The sequence below is a fragment of the Lepidochelys kempii genome, chromosome 5, assembly GCF_965140265.1.
Source record: "Lepidochelys kempii isolate rLepKem1 chromosome 5, rLepKem1.hap2, whole genome shotgun sequence".
Classification (NCBI taxonomy): domain Eukaryota; kingdom Metazoa; phylum Chordata; order Testudines; family Cheloniidae; genus Lepidochelys; species Lepidochelys kempii.
Window position 1 is genome coordinate 2116696 of NC_133260.1, and position 19977 is coordinate 2136672.

Here is a 19977-nt window from a genome sequence, read left to right on the forward strand (position 1 = left end):
AAACTAAGGCCCGGGTGCCACATCCAGCCCTTCCAACATTAATCTGGCCCTCGAGCTTCTGCCGAGGAGCAGGGTCCAGGACTTGCCCTGCTCCAGCACGCCAGTCGGGGAGCGGGGTCAGGGGCTCGCCTCACTCCGTGCATACCATGGCTCCTGGAAGCAGCGGCATGTCCCCTCTCTGGTTCTTACACATAGGGGCAGCCAAGGGGCTCCACACGCTGCCGCCACCCCACGTGCCGTCCCTGAAGTTCCCATTCGTTCGGAACCACAGCCAATGGGAGCTGCAGGTGCAGTGCCTGCAGATGGGGCAGCATGCAGAGCTGCCTGGCTGTAGCTCCACGTAGGAGCCAGAGAGGGGACATGCCGCTGTTTCTGGGAGCTGCTTGAGGGAAGCGCCACCTGGAGCCTGCACCCCTGACCTCCTCCCACGCCCCAACTCTCTGCCCCAGCCCTGATCCCCCCCTGCCCTCCGAACCCCTTGGTCCCAGCCCGGAGCACCCTACTGCACCCCAAACCATTCATCCCCAGCCCCACCCCAGAACTCGCACCCCCAGCTAGAGCCCTAGTCCCCATCCCAAACACCCCAACCTCCTGCCCCAGCCCAGAGCCCCTTCCCACATACTGAACTCCTCATTTCTGGACCCACCATAGAGCCCACACCCCAGTCGGAGCCCTCACCCCCTCCTGCACCCCAACCCCCAATTTTGTGAGCATTCATGGCCCGCCATATAATTACCATACCCAGATGTGGCCCTTGGGCCAAAAAGTTTGCCAACCCCTGTTTTAGAGGGACAAGTTACTCTGAAATCAGCCATTTTGCTGTTACCTATCTCTGCAGCTGTGATTACACAAACAAATCTTCAAAGTGCAAAAGGCAGAAGCAGTGCTCAGAACCACTTAATCTCTAACTACATTATCCCAGCTTCCTCCTAGGCACTGCTGCATAGCATCAATTCCACTGTTCAAATCCAAATTTCATAGGGGTCACTGAGCTGGGAAACTATGGGTATGTCTACACTGCAATTCAAAATCCCACGGCTGGCCTGTGCCAGCTGAGACGGGTTCATGGGGCTTGGTTCTATTTAACTGGGGCTGTGACGATGTGACGCAGCAGGGAGGGGGGAGTGTTGACCTGGGAATGTGCCCTGGGGATGGGAGACCTGAGAGCCTGTAACCTGAGCTGGGAGGGAGAGGTAGAATCATAGAATATCAGGGTTGGAAGGGACCTCAGGAGGTCATCGAGTCCAACCTCCTGCTCAAAGCAGGACCAATCCCCAATTAAATCATCCCAGCCAGGGCTTTGTCAAGCCTGAAATTAACAACTTCTAAGGAAGGAGATTCTACCACTTCCCTAGGTAACACCTCTGCCCAGGAATGTGAACAGAGGCTGCAGAAGGGAACCTGCTGGGGGGGTTTAGTTTCAGTTTGGTGCTGGGTGGAGGAACGCAGGGAACCCCAGGGCTGGGGTCTAAGCTCCCTGCTCCCCCAGAAGGACTTGACTGAGGAGTCCTGGTTGTACCCACAACCTCTGTTTTGGACTGTGTTCCTGTTGGCCATAAACCTTCTGTTTTACTGGCTGGCTGAGAGTCTCAGTGAATCCTAGGAAGAGGGGTGCAGGGCCTGGACTCCCCCACACTCCGTGACAGGGGCATAGGCATTTGGGATTGTGATGAAGCTCGAGCTCTAGAACCCAGGAAGGTGGGAGGGTCTCAGAGGTTGCAATTAAACATCCCCTTCACCCAAGTCAGCTGGCACAAGCCAGCTGCGTGTCTCTAATTGCCGTGTAGACAGAATATGATTTTACTTTACTACCGGTTTCATCCAACTAAGGCCCAGGCACAGGGGATGAGGAAGCACAACTGAAAGGTTCCACGGTCATCAAGATGTAGCTGAACAACAGAGGCAGAGCAAGCAACAGATGTAACCGTCTTGAAAGGGGCAGGGTAAACACAGAACTCAGAGGAACAATCACATGTAACTACAGAGATGACTGAAAGTTGCTGAGCATGATAATAGGCTAGGCTGCTGAAAAGACAATTACGGAACCAAACGGAAGCTGTGGGTGACACCACAGTAGTTAACTATGTAGCAGTGCCATGCCTGAAGCAATAGCCGTGATGAAGTGTATTATTTGTGGCTGTGTGTGTCTAAGTATAATATTGATTATTTACTGAAGGGAGGCAATGCAACCACTCTAACCACCATACCCTTCCGCAGTGAAGGAATAAACACACTTTGCAAAGTGCCCAGTGACAACGTAATCTGTTCCAGACAGAATGATTTCACACCTGCCATTCAGGATCAGACCCAGCTGGGTAGCACAAAGCAGTTTCCATGGGAAGATATTTTAAAGTAAACAATTTGCATTGTGCCAAGGACAGGAGATGCAGAGTTGTCCTATTGTACATAGGGCAACTTCCAGTGTCCACATCCATTAGACACTGGGTCCTTTTCCAAACATTAGCAAATGATGCCAATAATCGTATGCTTTAAAGTGGGGTTAAGCAGCCTCTCAGCAAGCACAGGGCTTTGCCTTTCAAAGGAAATTTTGTTCCTTATCAAATTTCTCCTAAATACTATACATGTAATTTCACTACATAGATGCAGGTGCTCTGCATCAGCCCTTCCAAAAAGAACTAAATAGAAAATATAAACTTTCCTAGTTTCAGAGTAGCAGCCATGTTAGTCTGTTTTCGCAAAAAGAAAAGGAGTACTTGTGGCACCTTAGAGACAAACAAATTTATTTGAGCATAAGCTTTCGTGAGCTACAGCTCACTTCATCGGATGTATGTAGTGGAAAATACAGTGGGGAGATTTATAGACACAGAGAACATGAAACAATGGGTGTTACCATGCACACTGTAACCAGAGTGATCACTTAAGGTGAGCTATTACCAGCAGGAGAGCTGGGGGGCAGAGGGCTGGAACCTTTTGTAGTGATAATCAAAGTGGGACATCTCCAGCAGTTGACAAGAAGGTCTGAGGAACAGTGGGAAGTGGGAGGGGGAATAAACATGGGGAAATAGTTTTACTTTGTGTAATGACCCATCCACTCCCAGTCTCTATTCAAGCCTAAGTTAATTGTATCCAGTTTGCAAATTAATTCCAATTCAGCAGTCTCCCCTTGGATCTGTTTTTGAAGTTTTTTGGTTGAAGAATTGCAACTTTTAGGTCTGTAATTGAGTGACCAGAGAGATTGAAGTGTTCTCCGACTGGTTTATGAATGTTATAATTATTGACGTCTGATTTGTGCCCATTTATTCTTTTACATAGAGACTGTCTAGTTTGACCAATGTACATGGCAGAGGGGCATTGCTGGCACATGATGGCATAGATCACATTGGTAGATGTGCAGGTGAATGAGCCTCTAATGGTGTGGCTGATGTGATTAGGCCCTATGATGGTGTCCCCTGAATAGATATGCGGGCACAGTTGGCAACGGGCTTTGTTGCAAGGATAGGTTCCTGGGTTAGTGATTCTGTTGTGTGGTTGCTGGTATTTGCTTCAGGTTGGGGGGTCTGTCTGTAAGCGAGCACTGGCCTGTCTTCCAAGATCTGAGAGAGTAATGGGTCATCCTTCAGGATAGGTTGTAGATCCTTGATAATGCGTTGGAGAGGTTTTAGTTGGGGGCTGAAGGTGACAGCCAGTGGCGTTTTGTTATTTTCTTTGTTGGGCCTGTCCTGTAGTAGGTGACTTCTGGGTACTCTTCTGGATCTGTCAATCTGTTTCTTCACTTCAACAGGTGGGTACTGTAGTTGTAAGAATGCTTGATAGAGATCTTGTAGGTGTTTGTCTCTGTCTGAGGGGTTGGAGCAAATGCGGTTGTATCGTAGAGCTTGGCTGTAGACAATGGATCGTGTGGTGTGGTCTGGATGAAAACTGGAGGCATGTAGGTAGGAATAGCGGTCAGTAGGTTTCCGGTATAGGGTGGTGTTTATGTGACCATCGCTTATTAGCACCATAGTGTCCAAGAAGTGGATCTCTTGTGTGGACTGGTCCAGGCTGAAGCTGATGGTGGGATGGAAATTTTTGAAATCATGGTGGAATTCCTCAAGGGCTTCTTTTCCATGGGTCCAGATGGGTCCAGCCCCCAACTAAAACTTCTCCAGGGCATCATCAAGTAAAACTATATCCCCATGTTTATTCCCCCCACCCCTCACTGTTCCTTAGACGTTCTTGTCAACTGCTGGAAATGGCTCACCTTGATTATCACTACAAAAGGTTCCCCCCCCCCCCCCCCGCCCCCCGCCCCGCTCTCCTGCTGGTAACAGCTCACCTTAAGTGATCACTCTTGTTACAATGCGTATGGTAACACCCATTGTTTCATGTTCTCTGTGTATATAAATCTTCCCACTGTATTTTACACTGCATGCATCCGATGAAGTGAGCTGTAGCTCACGAAAGCTTATGCTCAAATAAATTTGTTAGTCTCTAAGGTGCCACAAGTACTCCTAAACTTTCCTAGAGTGCTTTAAACCATCTTATAGAATCTAACAAAGAATTAGAATCCTGCCTTAAAATCGTACTGGATAGTTCAAAATATCCCATTTATTCTCGTGTGGCAGTGGCCACAGATAATCAGGATATAGGCTTCCTTGTGATAGACGCTGCTACACACATAGAAATAAAGTGCATGCCCCATACATTTCCAATCAAATGTAATTGTGCAGAAGGAAGGGATCAGTCTCACATTTTTAAAGGTCTTTAGAGTAATTTCAATAGAAGCTTATTAAATGACTGTGAAACTCACTTGGTTTCATTCCTATTAAATTCCTCAGGACTTTCTGTAATGGATGTGGAGGCAGTTACAGGTTTCCAGCAGGCAACAACAAGGATGGCCTACTACCTGCTCTATCAAATAGCTTACTCTTAGAGATGTAAATGCACTCTGAGAACTGGTTATTAATCTAAACGCTAATCCTGTGGCAATGTAGGCAGATAATGGTCTAAAATAGTACTGATTTGGGAATGCAATAGGTACTCTACACAGTACTGATTTGGGAATGTAGACCCAAAAAGATCTCAAAGTTTTATTCTTGGAAACATGGTTCTAAACCTGAATTTCCAGGCTGGGCCATATGTTCTTTTTTCAGAGAAAAGAAACATACAGGAAAGGAGGGAGATCACCTTTAACCAAGGAGTTTACTCGTATGCACCTTGTCTTGCCTTATTCTAACAAGCACGGGAAAACCATACTTGGAATAGGTACTCCATTCTTAGGCTTGGTCTACACTACCAACTACCAACTTATGTCGGTATAACTACGTCACTAAGGTCATGTCTACACTACCCGCCGGATGAGCGGGTAGTGATTGATCTATCGGGGATCGATTTATCGCGTCTAGTGTAGACGCGATAAATTGATCCTTGATCGCTCTGCCATCGACTCCGGAACTCCACCACGGCAAGAGGCGGAAGCGGAGTTGATGGGGGAGCGACGGCCGTCGATCCCGCGCAGCGAGGACGTGAAGTAAGTGATTCTAAATCGATGTAAGCTACGTCGACTTCAGCTACGCTATTCTCGTAGCTGAAGTTGCGTATCTTAGCTTGATCCCCCCCAGCGTAGACCAGGCCTCAGGAGAGGGCTTCTCCCATCAGCACAGCTTCCACCTCTTGCGGCAGTGGATTAACTAGGCCGACAGAAGCAGCTCCCCCGTCGGCGTAGGTAGTGTCTTTAAGTACTATAGCAGCAGCGCTGAAAGTGTAGACAAGCCTTTACACAAAGCATTGACAACTGAGTTTCTGAACACTTTCATGAATTTTCTTGTACCAGTGTCTGTGAATAGCCCTATAAGGCATTCAGTTGTACATACACCACCTTGCATCACATCAAGGGTTACAAAGGAACCCTAAAATGGCTAAACTTTTTATCACTTAGACAGACATCCTACTTTGTAATAAACCTTCGAAAAGAGCATTTAATTGTGCTTCTGTTGAATGAAGACACCTTTGAGAAGTTAGCCAGCTAGTAATCACTGGAGAGGAAAGCTGTAAAGAGTTCATGCAATAAACCAAACAGAAAGCAAAAACCAATGAAAGTAGAACTACCAACCTACGACCACCCCCTGACCTGGCCCCTCTGCTACCAATGAAAACCCAATGAAACCAACTTGTGCAAAAACCAATGGAAGTAGAACTTACCAACCCACTGACCTGACCCCTCTGCTGGTTTGATTTGTCTCCCTTGGGTATTTTTTGTCTTTCAGACCATAAGTTCTTAAGGTAGGAACTGTATCTTGCCTAGTACATTGCAGGTACTATCACAACCTCTACAATAACTGATACAAGCTCCTCACTTTGATTATAAGATCTAACAAATAATTTCTTTATTAAAAAAATGATGATTTTTCTCTTGGATAAGCCTCCTTGGGAGAGAGATTTCCCAGTGAAGAATGTTTTTGGTCAAGTTGTGTAGCATATGTTCAACAGCTAGGCTCTGATTATGAATGCTAGGAAATGTCAGCATTTGAAGAGTCATCAGCAGAAGGAATCCATAAGCACCAAGCATAAATAGCATGTCTGCAATTGACCTAAATCTCTGAGAAGACAGACTCCTGTGTCCTAGACAATTAAAAATGGCTCTCCTTTTATCCACAACAAGGTCAGTTGCAACACCTAGGAACACCTTGAACCTGGTACAGTTCTTTTTCAGCATCCTTAAACCTCAATATCTTGTCTATTTAAATCCCACTTTCCTCAGCTCCTCTCAACACCTCATCCTTCTTGGTGCTCTGTCCCCTAGCAATACTAAAATGAATGTTTGCACTAAGATCAATTTTCATATTACTGGCTGAATCATGGATATTTCCATAAAACTTGTTCAGTGGCACAATTAAAACACTGAAATTTATCACACTGTATTATCTTTACCACAGTATTTGTTATATTCCCTAAAATTAGACTGGAACATACTTGTAAATACCATGGTAACGACACTGCCATAAATCAAGATTTTAATGGCACTCACACAAATATAGATGGAGGCAGACTTATTGCTATGTTGATTCTAGAGTTATTACAGTAATAACCTACAGTAGTTCCTGTTTAGGAGGTAATAACTTTACCTTGGATTAATAATGTTAAAATAAAAGAATCTCATTTTTTGTTTTCATTGTACATGGTAGAGACAGGCTTGGGGGTCACAAACTCAGTTTTGAAATACAATGCAAACAAATATATTTCAGTGTGCAGAGAAGAGCCTTGCTGACCTAGAGCGGGAAGGAGTGGGGGAAAGAAGAAAAGAAGAGAAGGAGAGAGGGATTGATAATTTGATGGTAAGAAGGAGACAAAGAGGTTTTAGCTAAAAAAAATTTAGGATCCAGAATCTTCGCAGTCCACTTTATTTTCAGAAGCTTTTTTTTTTTTCCATTTACTGTTTTTACATTTAATTAAAATGAGTACCTATAACTTGACAGTGCTTCTTATTAACTCGATAACCATATCCTGGGCTCACTGACTCAGCCTTTGGCGCTTATTTGCCATATAAGCAGCCTTTATTTTAAATTTAGCCCAAAATAGGTTGATAATCTTGTAAACAGATTATCCCTCAAGTTATCATTATTTTATTTTTACAGCACTGTAGGAGAGCAAGTAGCTTTAAAAATAAGTGACAAGCTACCCCCAATGCGCTAACAAGCCAGTTCAAACACCACAGCAAGGAGTAACAATGAAAGGAATGGTGAGGTCTTTTCTTTTGTGTGTGTTTTACTGCTACCTTTCTAAAGAATTTCAAAGGTTGTTTATTATAAAGGAACAGTGTAAGTCTTCAAACTATTAAGGATTTTCTTCCCTCTCTGGGGATGTCTAAACAACAACTTTCTATACAAATATTGATAAAAGTAGATACAGAATCTATGAACTATTGAACAAGAAGTGGAGGCAAAATGGATGTGCACACTTTTGTATAGTTCAGTATATATCACTATACAGATTATGCTATGAGCACACACTATGTAAAACAGAAACAGACAAAACACAGTCACGACTACAAGTGGTGAAGTACCACGTACAGACACAGGAGAGAAAGGTATGCTCGTGAAGAAATACAGACAATATAAATGGATCAGACCAGGGGCAGATATTCAGTGAGTACTTACAAGTGGAATTTCTCCTCCCAAACAGGGTTCAGATTCCCAAAAATTGTTTTAGTTCTCTTCTTTGTCTTGCCAACTTGAACCGTCACATATGGATCACTGGATCCAGTTTTGTCCTTAGCCTGCAGACCCTGAGCACAAACCACTGTGGAGAAAATAATAATAAAGTTTTGCTATAAGCCTGCAGTGCTAAAAGATGTGGCATGTACTGTGTGACAGAACAGCTTACTGCACTACGCTCCTCAGAAACAGGAATGCTCACCAATGACAGTTTAACACTGAGAACCACAGATTCCAAGGCCAGAAGCGTCCATTGCGATCATCTTGTCGGAACTCCTGTATAACAGAGACCATGCAACTGCCCCAAAATAATTCCTAGAGCAGATCTCTTAGAAAAACATCCAGTCTTGACTTAAAAACGCTCAGTGATGGAGAATCCAGCACAGCCTTTGGTCAGTTGTTCCAATGGTTATTCTCACTGTCACAGGCACCAACTTTTGTCAGCACCAGTGGGAGCTCACGCCCCCCCCTGCCCCACCCCCCACGCCCCGCCCAAATCCGCCTCTCCCTGCCCCTATTGGATCCCTTCCCCAATACCTGCCCCGGCCCAGCCTCCTCCCCCAAGAGCACCGCATTCCCCCTCCGGCCCCCTCCCTCCCAGGCTTGCCGCGCGAAACAGCTGTTTCACGCCACAAGCGCTGGGAGGGAGGGGGGAGAAGCAGGACCCAATAGCGCGCTCAGGGGAGGAGGCAGAGGTGAGCTGGGGGGTTGGGGGGGCAGGACGGGTGGGGAGCTGCCAGTGGGTGCAAAGCACCCACCAATTTTTCCCCGTGGGTGCTCCAACTCTGGAGCACCCACGGAATCAGCGCCTATGCTCACTGCTAAAATTTACATCTTATTTCCAGTCTGAATTTGTCTAGCTTCCGCTTACCGGTGATAGTGATTTTAGCTGACCATTTGGAAGTGCCATCAAGCACGCTCTGTTTCACTGTTTTCATTTGCTGAGCATGTGTTAATTTGTTCTCACTAAAAACATCTCTGATCAAGTCAAAAATTTCTGGCTTGTTCCGTTCCCGAATCTTCATGCGATCCTTCATGGCCATGATGATGTTTTGGGTCCGATCCTCTGCTCCATGTTTAGAGCTCTTCTCTGCTGCTCCTGTGTACAATAAGGCATGGAACAGTTACCAAAAACTTGTAAACAATGAGGAAATCATATATATGTTATGTTACAGAATCATGATGACAGAGATCAAGTTTATTATATTAAAAAAAATCAGTTGAGAAGATATGTTGTGATAATTGGGACTACAAATTTACCTAATTGGGAGCTCAACTGTGAAAAGTGAGTGACAGTCATAAAATGTCACAATAACCCTAATAACAACAAATGTTGATAGGAAAGGGTGCAAAAGGGAGACCGACTGAATTAGTCCAAACAAGGTGGCCTCCTGGGATAATTCAAGGATTGTGTGAAGATCATGCCTTTTAAATGAGAAGAATGTGGGAATGGAAAATTAGCAAACCAAAATTCGTGTGCTGGAAATTAAGCTTAATTGGTGGATAAAATAATGAAGGGACAGGGCTATTTTGCCCATCACTATCTTTTGAGGTCCTTTTAAAAAAGAGAGAGATCAAGAGGAAAATTGGTGAAACAATCCCAGCAACTCCTGGCACCCGAGGGTCTACCATAACATGACTGGGCCTTCACCATCCTAATGCTGAGACATGTTCTGACCAGACCAGGCCAAAGCAAGGCACCAAGATGACACTGCCACCTCCACTGGCTCCGACTGAATCCAAACCACTATCTGGTATGTGAGATGATGTGTTCTCTCCATTGCGACCCCTCCTCCCATGAACTCTTTTCCTTCCCCTTCTTACTTATTCTCTTCCCTATCACTCTCCTTTTTCCTTCTGTCCAGTAAGAGTCTGGTTTGGCTGGCTAAGACTGTGTATTTTGCAATACTGCCATAAGCCTGTGACCAGAGAGGCAAGTAAAAGCAATGCCCTAAACAGCCCAACTCTTGTACAACGGTGCCAGGTCTTGGGGTGGCTAAGACGACCAGGCGCTGTACCTGTGTTTTTCCAGCAGTGAAACTGCAGCAAGTGAAAGTGAGCACCAGACAGCAGCTGCATTTTCTATCTTTGCCCATCTTCTCTCCCTCATTTATGTGCATTTCTCTTGTTGTCTTCTCTAGAAACAGGATCAGACTTTAACAACAACAGCCCCAGCCCATCTTAACTCACTTTTTTTCTTTTCCCCAAAAAGGGAAATTATCATAATCTAACACTGTCAAAAAGAGGAGATTCCTTCTAAAAACACTGTCCAGCTAGAGGGAAAGGGAACAGGAAACGTTGTTAAAATGGCAGGTTTCAGAGTAGCAGCCGTGTTAGTCTGTATCCGCAAAAAGAACAGGAATACTCATGGCACCTTAGAGACTAATAAATTTATTAGAGCATAAGCTTTCGTGGGCTACAGCCCACTTCATCGGATGCATAGAATGGAACATATAGTAAGAAGATATATTTCAGAGTAACAGCCGTGTTAGTCTGTATTCGCAAAAAGAAAAGGAGTACTTGTGGCACCTTAGAGACTAACCAATTTATTAGAGCATAAGCTTTCGTGAGCTACAGCTCACTTCCTTGAGCTGTAGCTCACGAAAGCTTATGCTCTAATAAATTGGTTAGTCTCTAAGGTGCCACAAGTACTCCTTTTCTTTTTAAGAAGATATAAATATACATACAGAGAAGGTGAAAGTTGCCATACAAACTGTAAAAGGCTAATTAGTTAAGATGAGCTATTATCGGCAGGAGAAAAAAAACTTTTGTCATGATCATCAAGCTGGCCCATTTAGACAGTTGACAAGAAGGTGGGAGGATACTTAACATGGGGAAATAGATTCAATATGTGTAATGACCCAGCCACTCCCAGTCTCTATTCAAACCCAAGTTCATGGTATCTAGTTTGCATATTAATTCAAGCTCAGCAGTTTCTCATATCAAGCATTCTTAAAACTACAATACCCATCTGGTGAATTGAAGAAACAGATTGACAGAGCCAGAAGAGTACCCAGAAGTCACCTACTACAAGACAGGCCCAACAAAGAAAATAACAGAACGCCACTAGCTATCACCTTCAGCCCCCAACTAAAACCTCTCCAGCGCATCATCAAAGATCTATCCTGAAGGACAATTCCTCACTCTCACAGATCTTGGGAGTCAGGCCAGTCCTCGCTTAGACAGCCTCCCAACCTGAAGCAAACACTCTCCAGCAACCACACACCAAACACACTAACCCAGGAACCTATCCTTGCAACAAAGCCCATGCCAACTCTGTCCACATATTTATTCAAGTGACACCATCATAGGACCTAATCACATTAGCCACGCCATCAGGGGCTCGTTCACCTGCACATCTACCAATGTGATCTATGCCATCATGTGCCAGCAATGCCCCTCTGCCATGTACATTGGCCAAACCAGACAGTCTCTATGCAAAAGAATAAATGGACACAAATCTGACATCAGGAATCATAACATTCAAAAACCAGTAGGAGAACACTTCAACCTTTCTGGCCACTCAGGAAAAGATTTAAGGGTGACAGTTTTGCAATAGAAAAGCTTCAAAAACAGACTCCAATGAGAAACTACTGAGCTTGAATTAATATGCAAACTAGATACCATGAACTTGGGTTTGAATAGAGACTGGGAGTGGCTGGGTCATTACCCATATTGAATCTATTTCCCCATATTCAGTATCCTCACACCTTCTTGTCAACTGTCTAAATGGGCCAGCTTGATTATCACTACAAAAGTTTTTTTCTCTTGCTGATAACAGCTCATCTTAATTAATTAGCCTCTTACAGTTTGTATGGTAACTTCCCCCTTCTCTGTGTGTGTGTGTGTATGTGTATATAAATATCGTTTTACTATATGTTCCATTCTATGCATCCGATGAAGTGGGCTGTAGCCCACAAAAGCTTATGCTCTAATAAATTTGTTAGTCTCTAAGGTGCCACAAGTCCTCCTGTTCTTTTTGTTGTTAAAATGAACACCCTACTTAATTTACATTTCAAATGTTTTAACCTTTCCCCTCTTCTTTTCTGCATCTTTAATAAAAAGATTTTTAATGGTGTTTTCTCCCCGGCACTAAGCAGGCTGAGGTCCCTGTACACCCAACCCCGAATCTTGTTTAGTGCTGTTTAATGTTGGACAGTGAAAGGGTCATGTTAACACCTTTAACTCTTTGGGACCATTTATTTCACCAAAATTAATATAAAAGAGACCCTCAATTCAATGCCTCTTGCCACTGACCAGACTGAAGTTGGGATTGAAAAGTGGTGGACAAATTTCAACTAAAGAGGCAGCAGCTAATTAGTCCCACTATTGTATCAGATACTACATTTAAGAAATATATACTGTAGATGTGGATTTCAGGAACCATTTTAAATACTGTGCTTTAATTGGCCAAACAAGGCATAAAAGAAACATTAGATGTGTTTCCACAGTAGAGGAATCCTTTCTATTGTAAGCCCAATTTGCATCCTCATCTATCTTCAAAAGCTTCTCTTCATTTGAAATATATAGTCAGAAGACACTTATCACAAAATTTGAGTTAAATGTGTTCCTGAGAGATAGCACTTTGAAAAACTGGTATGTTTCACTTTTTGAAATACCTTTTAACTAGGGTTGTCGATGAAAGCAATTAACTAAAAAAAATTAATCATGATTTAAAAAATTAATCGTGATTAATCGCACTGTTAAACAATAGAATACCAATTGAAATTTATTAAATATTTTTGGATGTTTTTCTACATTTTCAAATATGCCAATTTCAATTATAACACAGAATACCAAGTGTACAGAGCTCACTTTATATTTTATTACACGTATCTGCACTGTAAAAAATGATAAACAAAAGAAATAGTATTTTTCAATTCACCTCATACAAGTACCTTAATGCAATCTCTTTATCATGAAAGTACAACTTACAAATGTAGGTTATTCTGGTTACAAACTGCACTCAAAAACTAAACAATGTAAAACTTTAGAGCCTACAAGTCCACTCAGTCCTACTTCTTTTTCAGCCAATCGCTAAGACAAAGAAGTTTATTTACATTTACAGGAGATACTTCTGCCCACTTCTTAATTACAATGTCACCTGAACGTGACAACAGGCGTTCACATGACACTTTTGTAGCCAGCATTGCAAGGTATTTACATGCCAGATATGCTAAACATTCGTATGCCCCTTCATGCTTCAGCCACCATTCCAGAGGACATGCATCCATGCTGATGACATTTGTTAAAAAAAAAAATAATGTGTTAATTAAATTTGTGACTGAACTCCTTGGGGGAGAATTGTATGTCTCCTGCTCTGTTTTACCCATGTTCTGCCATATATTTCATGTTATAGCAGTCTTGGATAATTACCCAGCATACGTGGTTTGTTTTAAGAACACTTTCACTGCAAATTTGACAAAATGCAAAGAAGATACCAAGATGAAATTTCTAAAGATAGCTACAGCACTTGACCCAAGACTTAAGCATGTAAATTGCACAGGAAATCTATACACATTGAGAAGATTTAAGCTGAGATTTTCAGAAGTGCTGAAGCAACCAAGACTTTCCATAGGACTCGTGCTCTTAAGTGAATGAGATACTTCTAGAAATGTGTGCACAGGAGTGGTTCTGATAAAGCTGAATTTTTATTTCTGCATGATTTGCTACACATTTTTGAATGTCTGAAGAGATGCAGGTGACAGAAGACTTCTATACAAAGTTCAGAACAGTCACTTGCTCCATAGTAATAGTTGTTCTTCGAGAGGGAGGTAGTGTAGATCCCACTGTAGTTGCACATGCGTGCGAGATCAGATTTTTTTTTTTAATAGCAATGTCTCTCAGGGCCATGCACAAGCCTTGTGCCTCCTCGTGCTCGTGTGTGATGGCATAAAGGGCACCGCAAATGCAACCTTCCTTCAGATTCTATGCAATTCAAAGGTTTGAGAATTCTGAAAGTAGGGATGGAGCCTAATGGGATCCACACTGACTATGACACCTCAAAGAACTACAGTTACTACAGGATGTTGCCTGATTTTAGGAGATTAACTGGCGAGGCTATAACCCATATATATATATATATATTATATATAAACAAGAATATTAATCTGATCAGAAGATAAGGTTCTTGTCCCAGAATGAGGCTACAAGGATAAGTAACCATAGTTTCTTCTTGTAGTCAGTGTCAGAATGGATCACACTGTATGTGCCTGGCAATTAGTAGGCCCCCAGGACGGTGGAAATAAGGAGTTTCAGCTGCATCAGTCAAAGAGACACTGTAGTACTGCTGTCTTGAATTTGGCAGCTGATCTAGTGGCTAAATCCAGTATGTAATATTTGACAAAGGTGGCGGTTACCCCAGCACGTTCAGTGGATTTTGGCTATTCGCATATTTCTGAAGCAGGCAGAGAATGTCACTTGATATCTGCAGTGGGAGAGGTATACCAGTCAACTGGCAAGACAAGGTAAACTGTGTTACCCACTTAGATATTCTCTGTAATGAGATGGCCAGACCTTTGGAACAGCTGGCTATAGCCAGAAATAAACAGGAAGACATATTTGAATGGTTTCATTATGTTGATGTAATAAAGTAGGGCTCTGAAACATCCACAGCATGTAACTTCTTCTCTCCTTGTGTAGAATGGGCAAATTAATGGATTAATTGAGGTAGAATTCCAGGCTTTCTGAAAATCTAAGTATACTATATCCACTGGATCCCCCTTGTCCACATGCTCGTTGACCTCCTTAAAGAATTCTAGTAGATTGGTGAGGCATGATTTCCCTTTACAAAAACCATGTTGACTCTTCCCCTACAAATTATATTCATCTATCTGTCTGACAATTCTCTTCTTTACTATAGTTTCAAGAAGAAAGTGGCTGTTTCCCAGGAGAGAAAGTTCTATTTTGTAAATGGAGCCTGATAGTTCACAACCCAGAGGTCCTGGGATGACTTGAAATCAATCGCTGGCACTGGTGTTACTCTCTCACCTGATGACGACGACAAGGAAGGCGCTTTGGGAGGCAACATTGATTTTTGCTCCTGTCCCCCAGTTGTAACCTCAAGTTGCTTGTGGAGGCCAATATCCTGCTCTAACACGGAGGGCCTTGCTAATGGCAGCACTCCTTCTCTTCCTTTGTGCTTGGGAGGGGAATCTGGGACCTGTGCAGAAATAGTCCTCAATAAGGCCAACATGGCCAAAGTGGCACATTGTAAGGATTCTGGCCAAGGTTGACATTGGCTGGTCCAGAGCCAGTGATGTCTTGCTTGAGATAGGGCTCCAAATGGGACCCTCTAGTATCCCTTCTTTAGGAACACTTTCTGAATGTGGGAGAGCGGGGTTCCTACTTCATCACAGTGAAACTGCATAGGCTTGCGAGGATGTTGAGTATATTGTCATCGAACGGTGCAGCCCTCGTGCTGGTTGGGATGTCCCAAAGTCTCAGAAGGAGACGCCAATTCCTCCCTTAAGATATATCTTGGGCTCTAGGTGAGTTTGACCACTGGTACCAATGTCAGTATGTGGTCGTCCTTCTCCAGTCTTAGGGTACATCTACACCGCAGCTAGTGGTGTGCTTCCCAGCTCAGATAGACAGCACTTCTAGCTCTGCTTGAGCTAATGCACTAAAAATATCAGAGTAGCTGGAGGTAGCACGGGTATTGGCTTGGGCTATCCATTCAAGTACATAGCTAGGGAGGCTAGGCAGGTTTGTAATTCAGCAACTAGCCTGAGCTGCCACCCTTGTTACCCCAGCTAGTCTGCTATTTTTAGCACACTAGTTTGAGCAGAGCTAGCATGTGTGTCTACTAGAGTTGAGAGGCACACTCCCACCTGCAGTGCTGATGTAAAATTACAGCCAATGGATGACTTGGAGACTATCTCTGGAGGAACAGCATTTGTGATTGTCCTTGCAGAAAGGTCCCACATGGTGTTTTGAGCGGATTATGATAATCTAGTCTGATCTCTGGCATTACCATGGGCCGAAGTGTCTTTGAAAAACTCCCACTTAGAATATTGTAGCTATAAAAATTACAAATGTTTGAAAGGCTGCAAATTCAAAATTAAAGTGAATGACCATAAGAAGAGAGGATGGAGGTGAAGTAGCTATTACACACCAATCACAAATACAAGAAGCTAGCAGGAGATAAAATCTTTCAAGGGCATTCAACTATTAAGTCGAACCAAAGAAGTCCAATATGTAAATCCTGCTTATCTACACATCTCCAAAATCCAAAAGCTTCCTAGAAGCGCGAGATAGTAATGATGGCCCCAAGATTTATCATTCCCCAATAAATTTCATAGTTATGTTAACTGCTCACAAGAAGCTAGCATCAGTTAGATCTGAGCCATGAATTAAGGAAAATACCACCACAAACAACAAACTGGACAAGCTAGAGAATAACAGTTTATAAAATTTTGAGAGGACACCAAGATGGGAGGGGTTGCAAACCCTTTGGAGGACAGATTAGAATTCAAAATGACTGGCAAATTGGAGAACTGGTGTCATATCAATGAGATGAAATTCAACCAAGACAAATGCAAAGTATTTCACTTCGGAAGGAAAAATGATTCGTGCAAGTACAAACTGGGGAATAACTGGCTAAGTGGCAGTACTGCTGAAAAGCATTTGGATCACAAATTGAACAGGAGTCAACAATGTGATGCAATTTCAAAAAAAGCTAATCTCATTCTGGGCTGTATTAAGAGGAGTTTTGTATGTAAGACCCAAAGTAAATGTCTCACTGTATTCAGCACTGGTGAGGCCTCAGCTGGAGTACTGTGTCCAATTCCAAAGGACACACTTTAGGAAAGATGTGAGAGTTCAAACCAGAGAGAGTCCAGAGAAGAGCAATAAAAATGGTAAAAGGGTTTAGAAAACCTGATCTCTAAGGAAAGAATTTAAAAAACTGGGTGTTTTTAGTCTTGAAAAAAGATGACTTTGGGGGACCTGATAGTAGTCTTCAACTACGTTAAGGGCTGTTATAAAGAGAACGGTGTTCAATTGTTCTCCGTGTCCATTGAAGATAGGGCAACAAAGTAATGTGCTTAATCTGCAACCAGGGAGATTTTTGTTAAATATTAGGAAAAACTTTCTAACTATAAAGGTAGCTAAGCTTTGGAATAGGCTTTCAAGGGAGGTTGTGGACAAACACTTGTCAGGGATAATCTAGGCTAGGTTTATTTAATCCTGCCACAGCACAGGGGGCTGGACTTGACTTCTCGAGGTCCCTTCATGCCATACATTTTTATGATTCTTTGATTCTATTAGATAAATAGGAATATCAGACTTTACCCTACACACAAGTTTGCAGTGGTTTACTAAGGGTGTGTTTTTAAACTGGATTTAGTTAGATCTGTGCAAAATTCTGTGTGGACACATCAGTTTAAGAGTGTCTTATTTTGGTTTAGCTTAATATGTTTTTACTGGATAAAGTTAAATTGAAATAAACTACTTAAACCCCGATCATGGTGTCTATACACAATCTTGCATCTAACACTAAACTGCTTAAAAATATACATTTAATTAAACCAATGAAGGTTTGTGTGTAGACAAAAGCCTTTGGGTCATAGGAATACCTAAGGATTTGAGAATGTGGTCAACTCCTTCATGAAGCTAACAGGTGATATTGGGAAGTGATTCACACAAAGCATTGATGAGATGTAAAAATTTTCAGAGGCTATTGACTGAGTATAGAGACAGGTGGGAGGGACTTCTGCCCTGGGACCACAGTAGAACTCTGGGGTTAATTTATCTCTATAGATTTAGCCACAGGTTCTCTGCTTTGTCCCAAGGACTCACACAAGGAGCCTGGGGGTTGGGTTGTGCAAATTGCTAGCCTGCAGATGGAAAGACAGGGACTTGTGGAGTCCGGAGCGGGGCACCTGGGTTGTCAACAGCCAGTAGTTTTGTGAGAGTTTCCTTCCAGACAAGGCTCCCTTGTGCTGCAAGCAGGCTGTAGCAATTCCCCCTGTACCCCTTGCATAACCCCCTAAGTGTCTCAGTAATCCCCACAGTCTGATGTGCAAGCACCTCTCACCTCCTCCCACAGTGATATCTTGTATCAGCCAACGATCCAGTTATAGACTGAACATTAGTAAAGATATATGGAGCTGAAATGATCCAAAGGGCAATACTCTGAACTTCAAATACAAAGTACAAAGCAACTCTAACATGACTAAGGCTTTCAGTCACAGGGCATACACTATCCCCCACATAATAAAATCCTTGGGTAACTGGCCTAGAACACACAACCTTATTGAGAGAAACCAAAAAGGCAAACAGTCCAATTTTATCAGCATTATCTGGGATTCTGAAATCTAGAATGAACTAAAAAACTTACCAACTTTACAGGAAATAACTTGCAATCCAATCCAGTCCCTAAGAGCTTCAGTGGCATGGGTGGAAATGTTCTGTTTTACTTTTAATACTTTACAGCATTACTTTTGGAGGCAATCACTGACCACACCAGATGTGAATGTAAATGATTTGTTATAAATGATAGATAATTTCCTAACTTTAAGGCCTGCTTGTTCTTGCAAGGTTTGCTGTATAAGAATAAACTCTCTTCCAGTGAATGACTGCAGTGACAGAGTTCAAAGGCCTGAAGAACATACAAGATCTTGAGATGCTCAGTGCCCTATAAATGGGTTTGGACGTCCTCAACGCACTCTCTAGAAACCAGTCATGGTATGAGTCAATCCGGGAGTGGAGGCACAGTGGTCTGGTTTCCCTCTGCATCCACTCTCAGATTGACCCATACCATGACTGATCACAACTATTAGCAAAGCATAACATAACAGCACTGGCAGTTTAATGGAAAAAAAATCAAGACAGCAGCATTGGTGGTATAAAAGACAGCTGTTCAGTAGGAGGAGGATGCTTGGAAATTATTTGTTCTTAGAACTTAAAATAGACATTAAAATGTAAAGTAAGCATATTCTTACTCATTCTGTGCAAATATTTCCCAAAACAGAATATTGGGAGCAAACAGGTGCTTCATCACCCTGGTGCTTTAATCATTGCTCGGCATGGAAAATTAAATTTTATCACGACTGCAAACATACCCTTCACACAGGACAATCCAATTTCAGAGCCAATTTCGGAGGTTATAATATGTTCAGATTCTAATAAGCAAAAGTTTCCTATTCACAAAAAATGTTATTGGCTTCCAATCTTGAATCAAAAACTGTCTGAAGAAGTTAAAAGTGAACTTGAGCTCCAGGAGCCCAAATGGCATCAGAAGTCAGGATTAATTAATAATACTGTTTTCATCTGGCCAGGAAGCTAAACCCCTTCTTGTCAGATGCCAACATAGCCACAGCAATCCATGCATCACTAGCTACGAGCTGATGACTGCAATCCATGGCAATAAGGGAAGCTCCAGATGGTGTAATGTTCAGTGGCCGGTCTTCCAAGTAGCACAGACCAACAATAACACATGAGCCCCAGCATCATGCATGCCACATTCCTATTCAATAAAAGATTCAGTTTAAGACCTTGATTCTTTATTTTAAGACCCTCAAATGACTGAGCTAGTTGTAATCCTCAGGCAGGATGGAATTAATAGCATGAAAAATCAGACACAGGAGTAAGACACTGGGCCTTCTCAGTAGCTGGTCCATGGCTGTGCAACTTCCTTCAATGAGGATCTTACCATCAGAACATCCTCACTCTGAAAACCCTTCAAAACTCTGCTCCCACACCTTCTCCACCCTCATTTCTTAGCGTCATGGCCACTCATCCCCAACCTTCGCTTCCCCATTCATATCAGTCATTTTCCAGCTACTCCCACAAAGATATCTGGGGTTTGGGGGTCCTTTGG

At 42.8% G+C, this 19977-nt stretch overlaps 1 protein-coding gene across 9 annotated transcripts in view; it reads right to left on the reverse strand.

Moving 5' to 3' along the window:
- Nucleotides 1–19977, reverse strand: part of UNC13B (unc-13 homolog B) — a 381168-nt gene that overhangs the window by 123031 nt on the left and 238160 nt on the right. For all 9 annotated transcript variants that reach the window (XM_073343305.1, XM_073343304.1, XM_073343298.1 and 6 more), the window contains 2 exons: nt 9025–9252; nt 8097–8238 (listed from right to left, as the gene is read on the reverse strand). In XM_073343305.1, coding sequence (XP_073199406.1) covers nt 8097–8238; nt 9025–9252 — 370 coding nt within the window. The remainder of the gene's footprint in view (nt 1–8096; nt 8239–9024; nt 9253–19977) is intronic.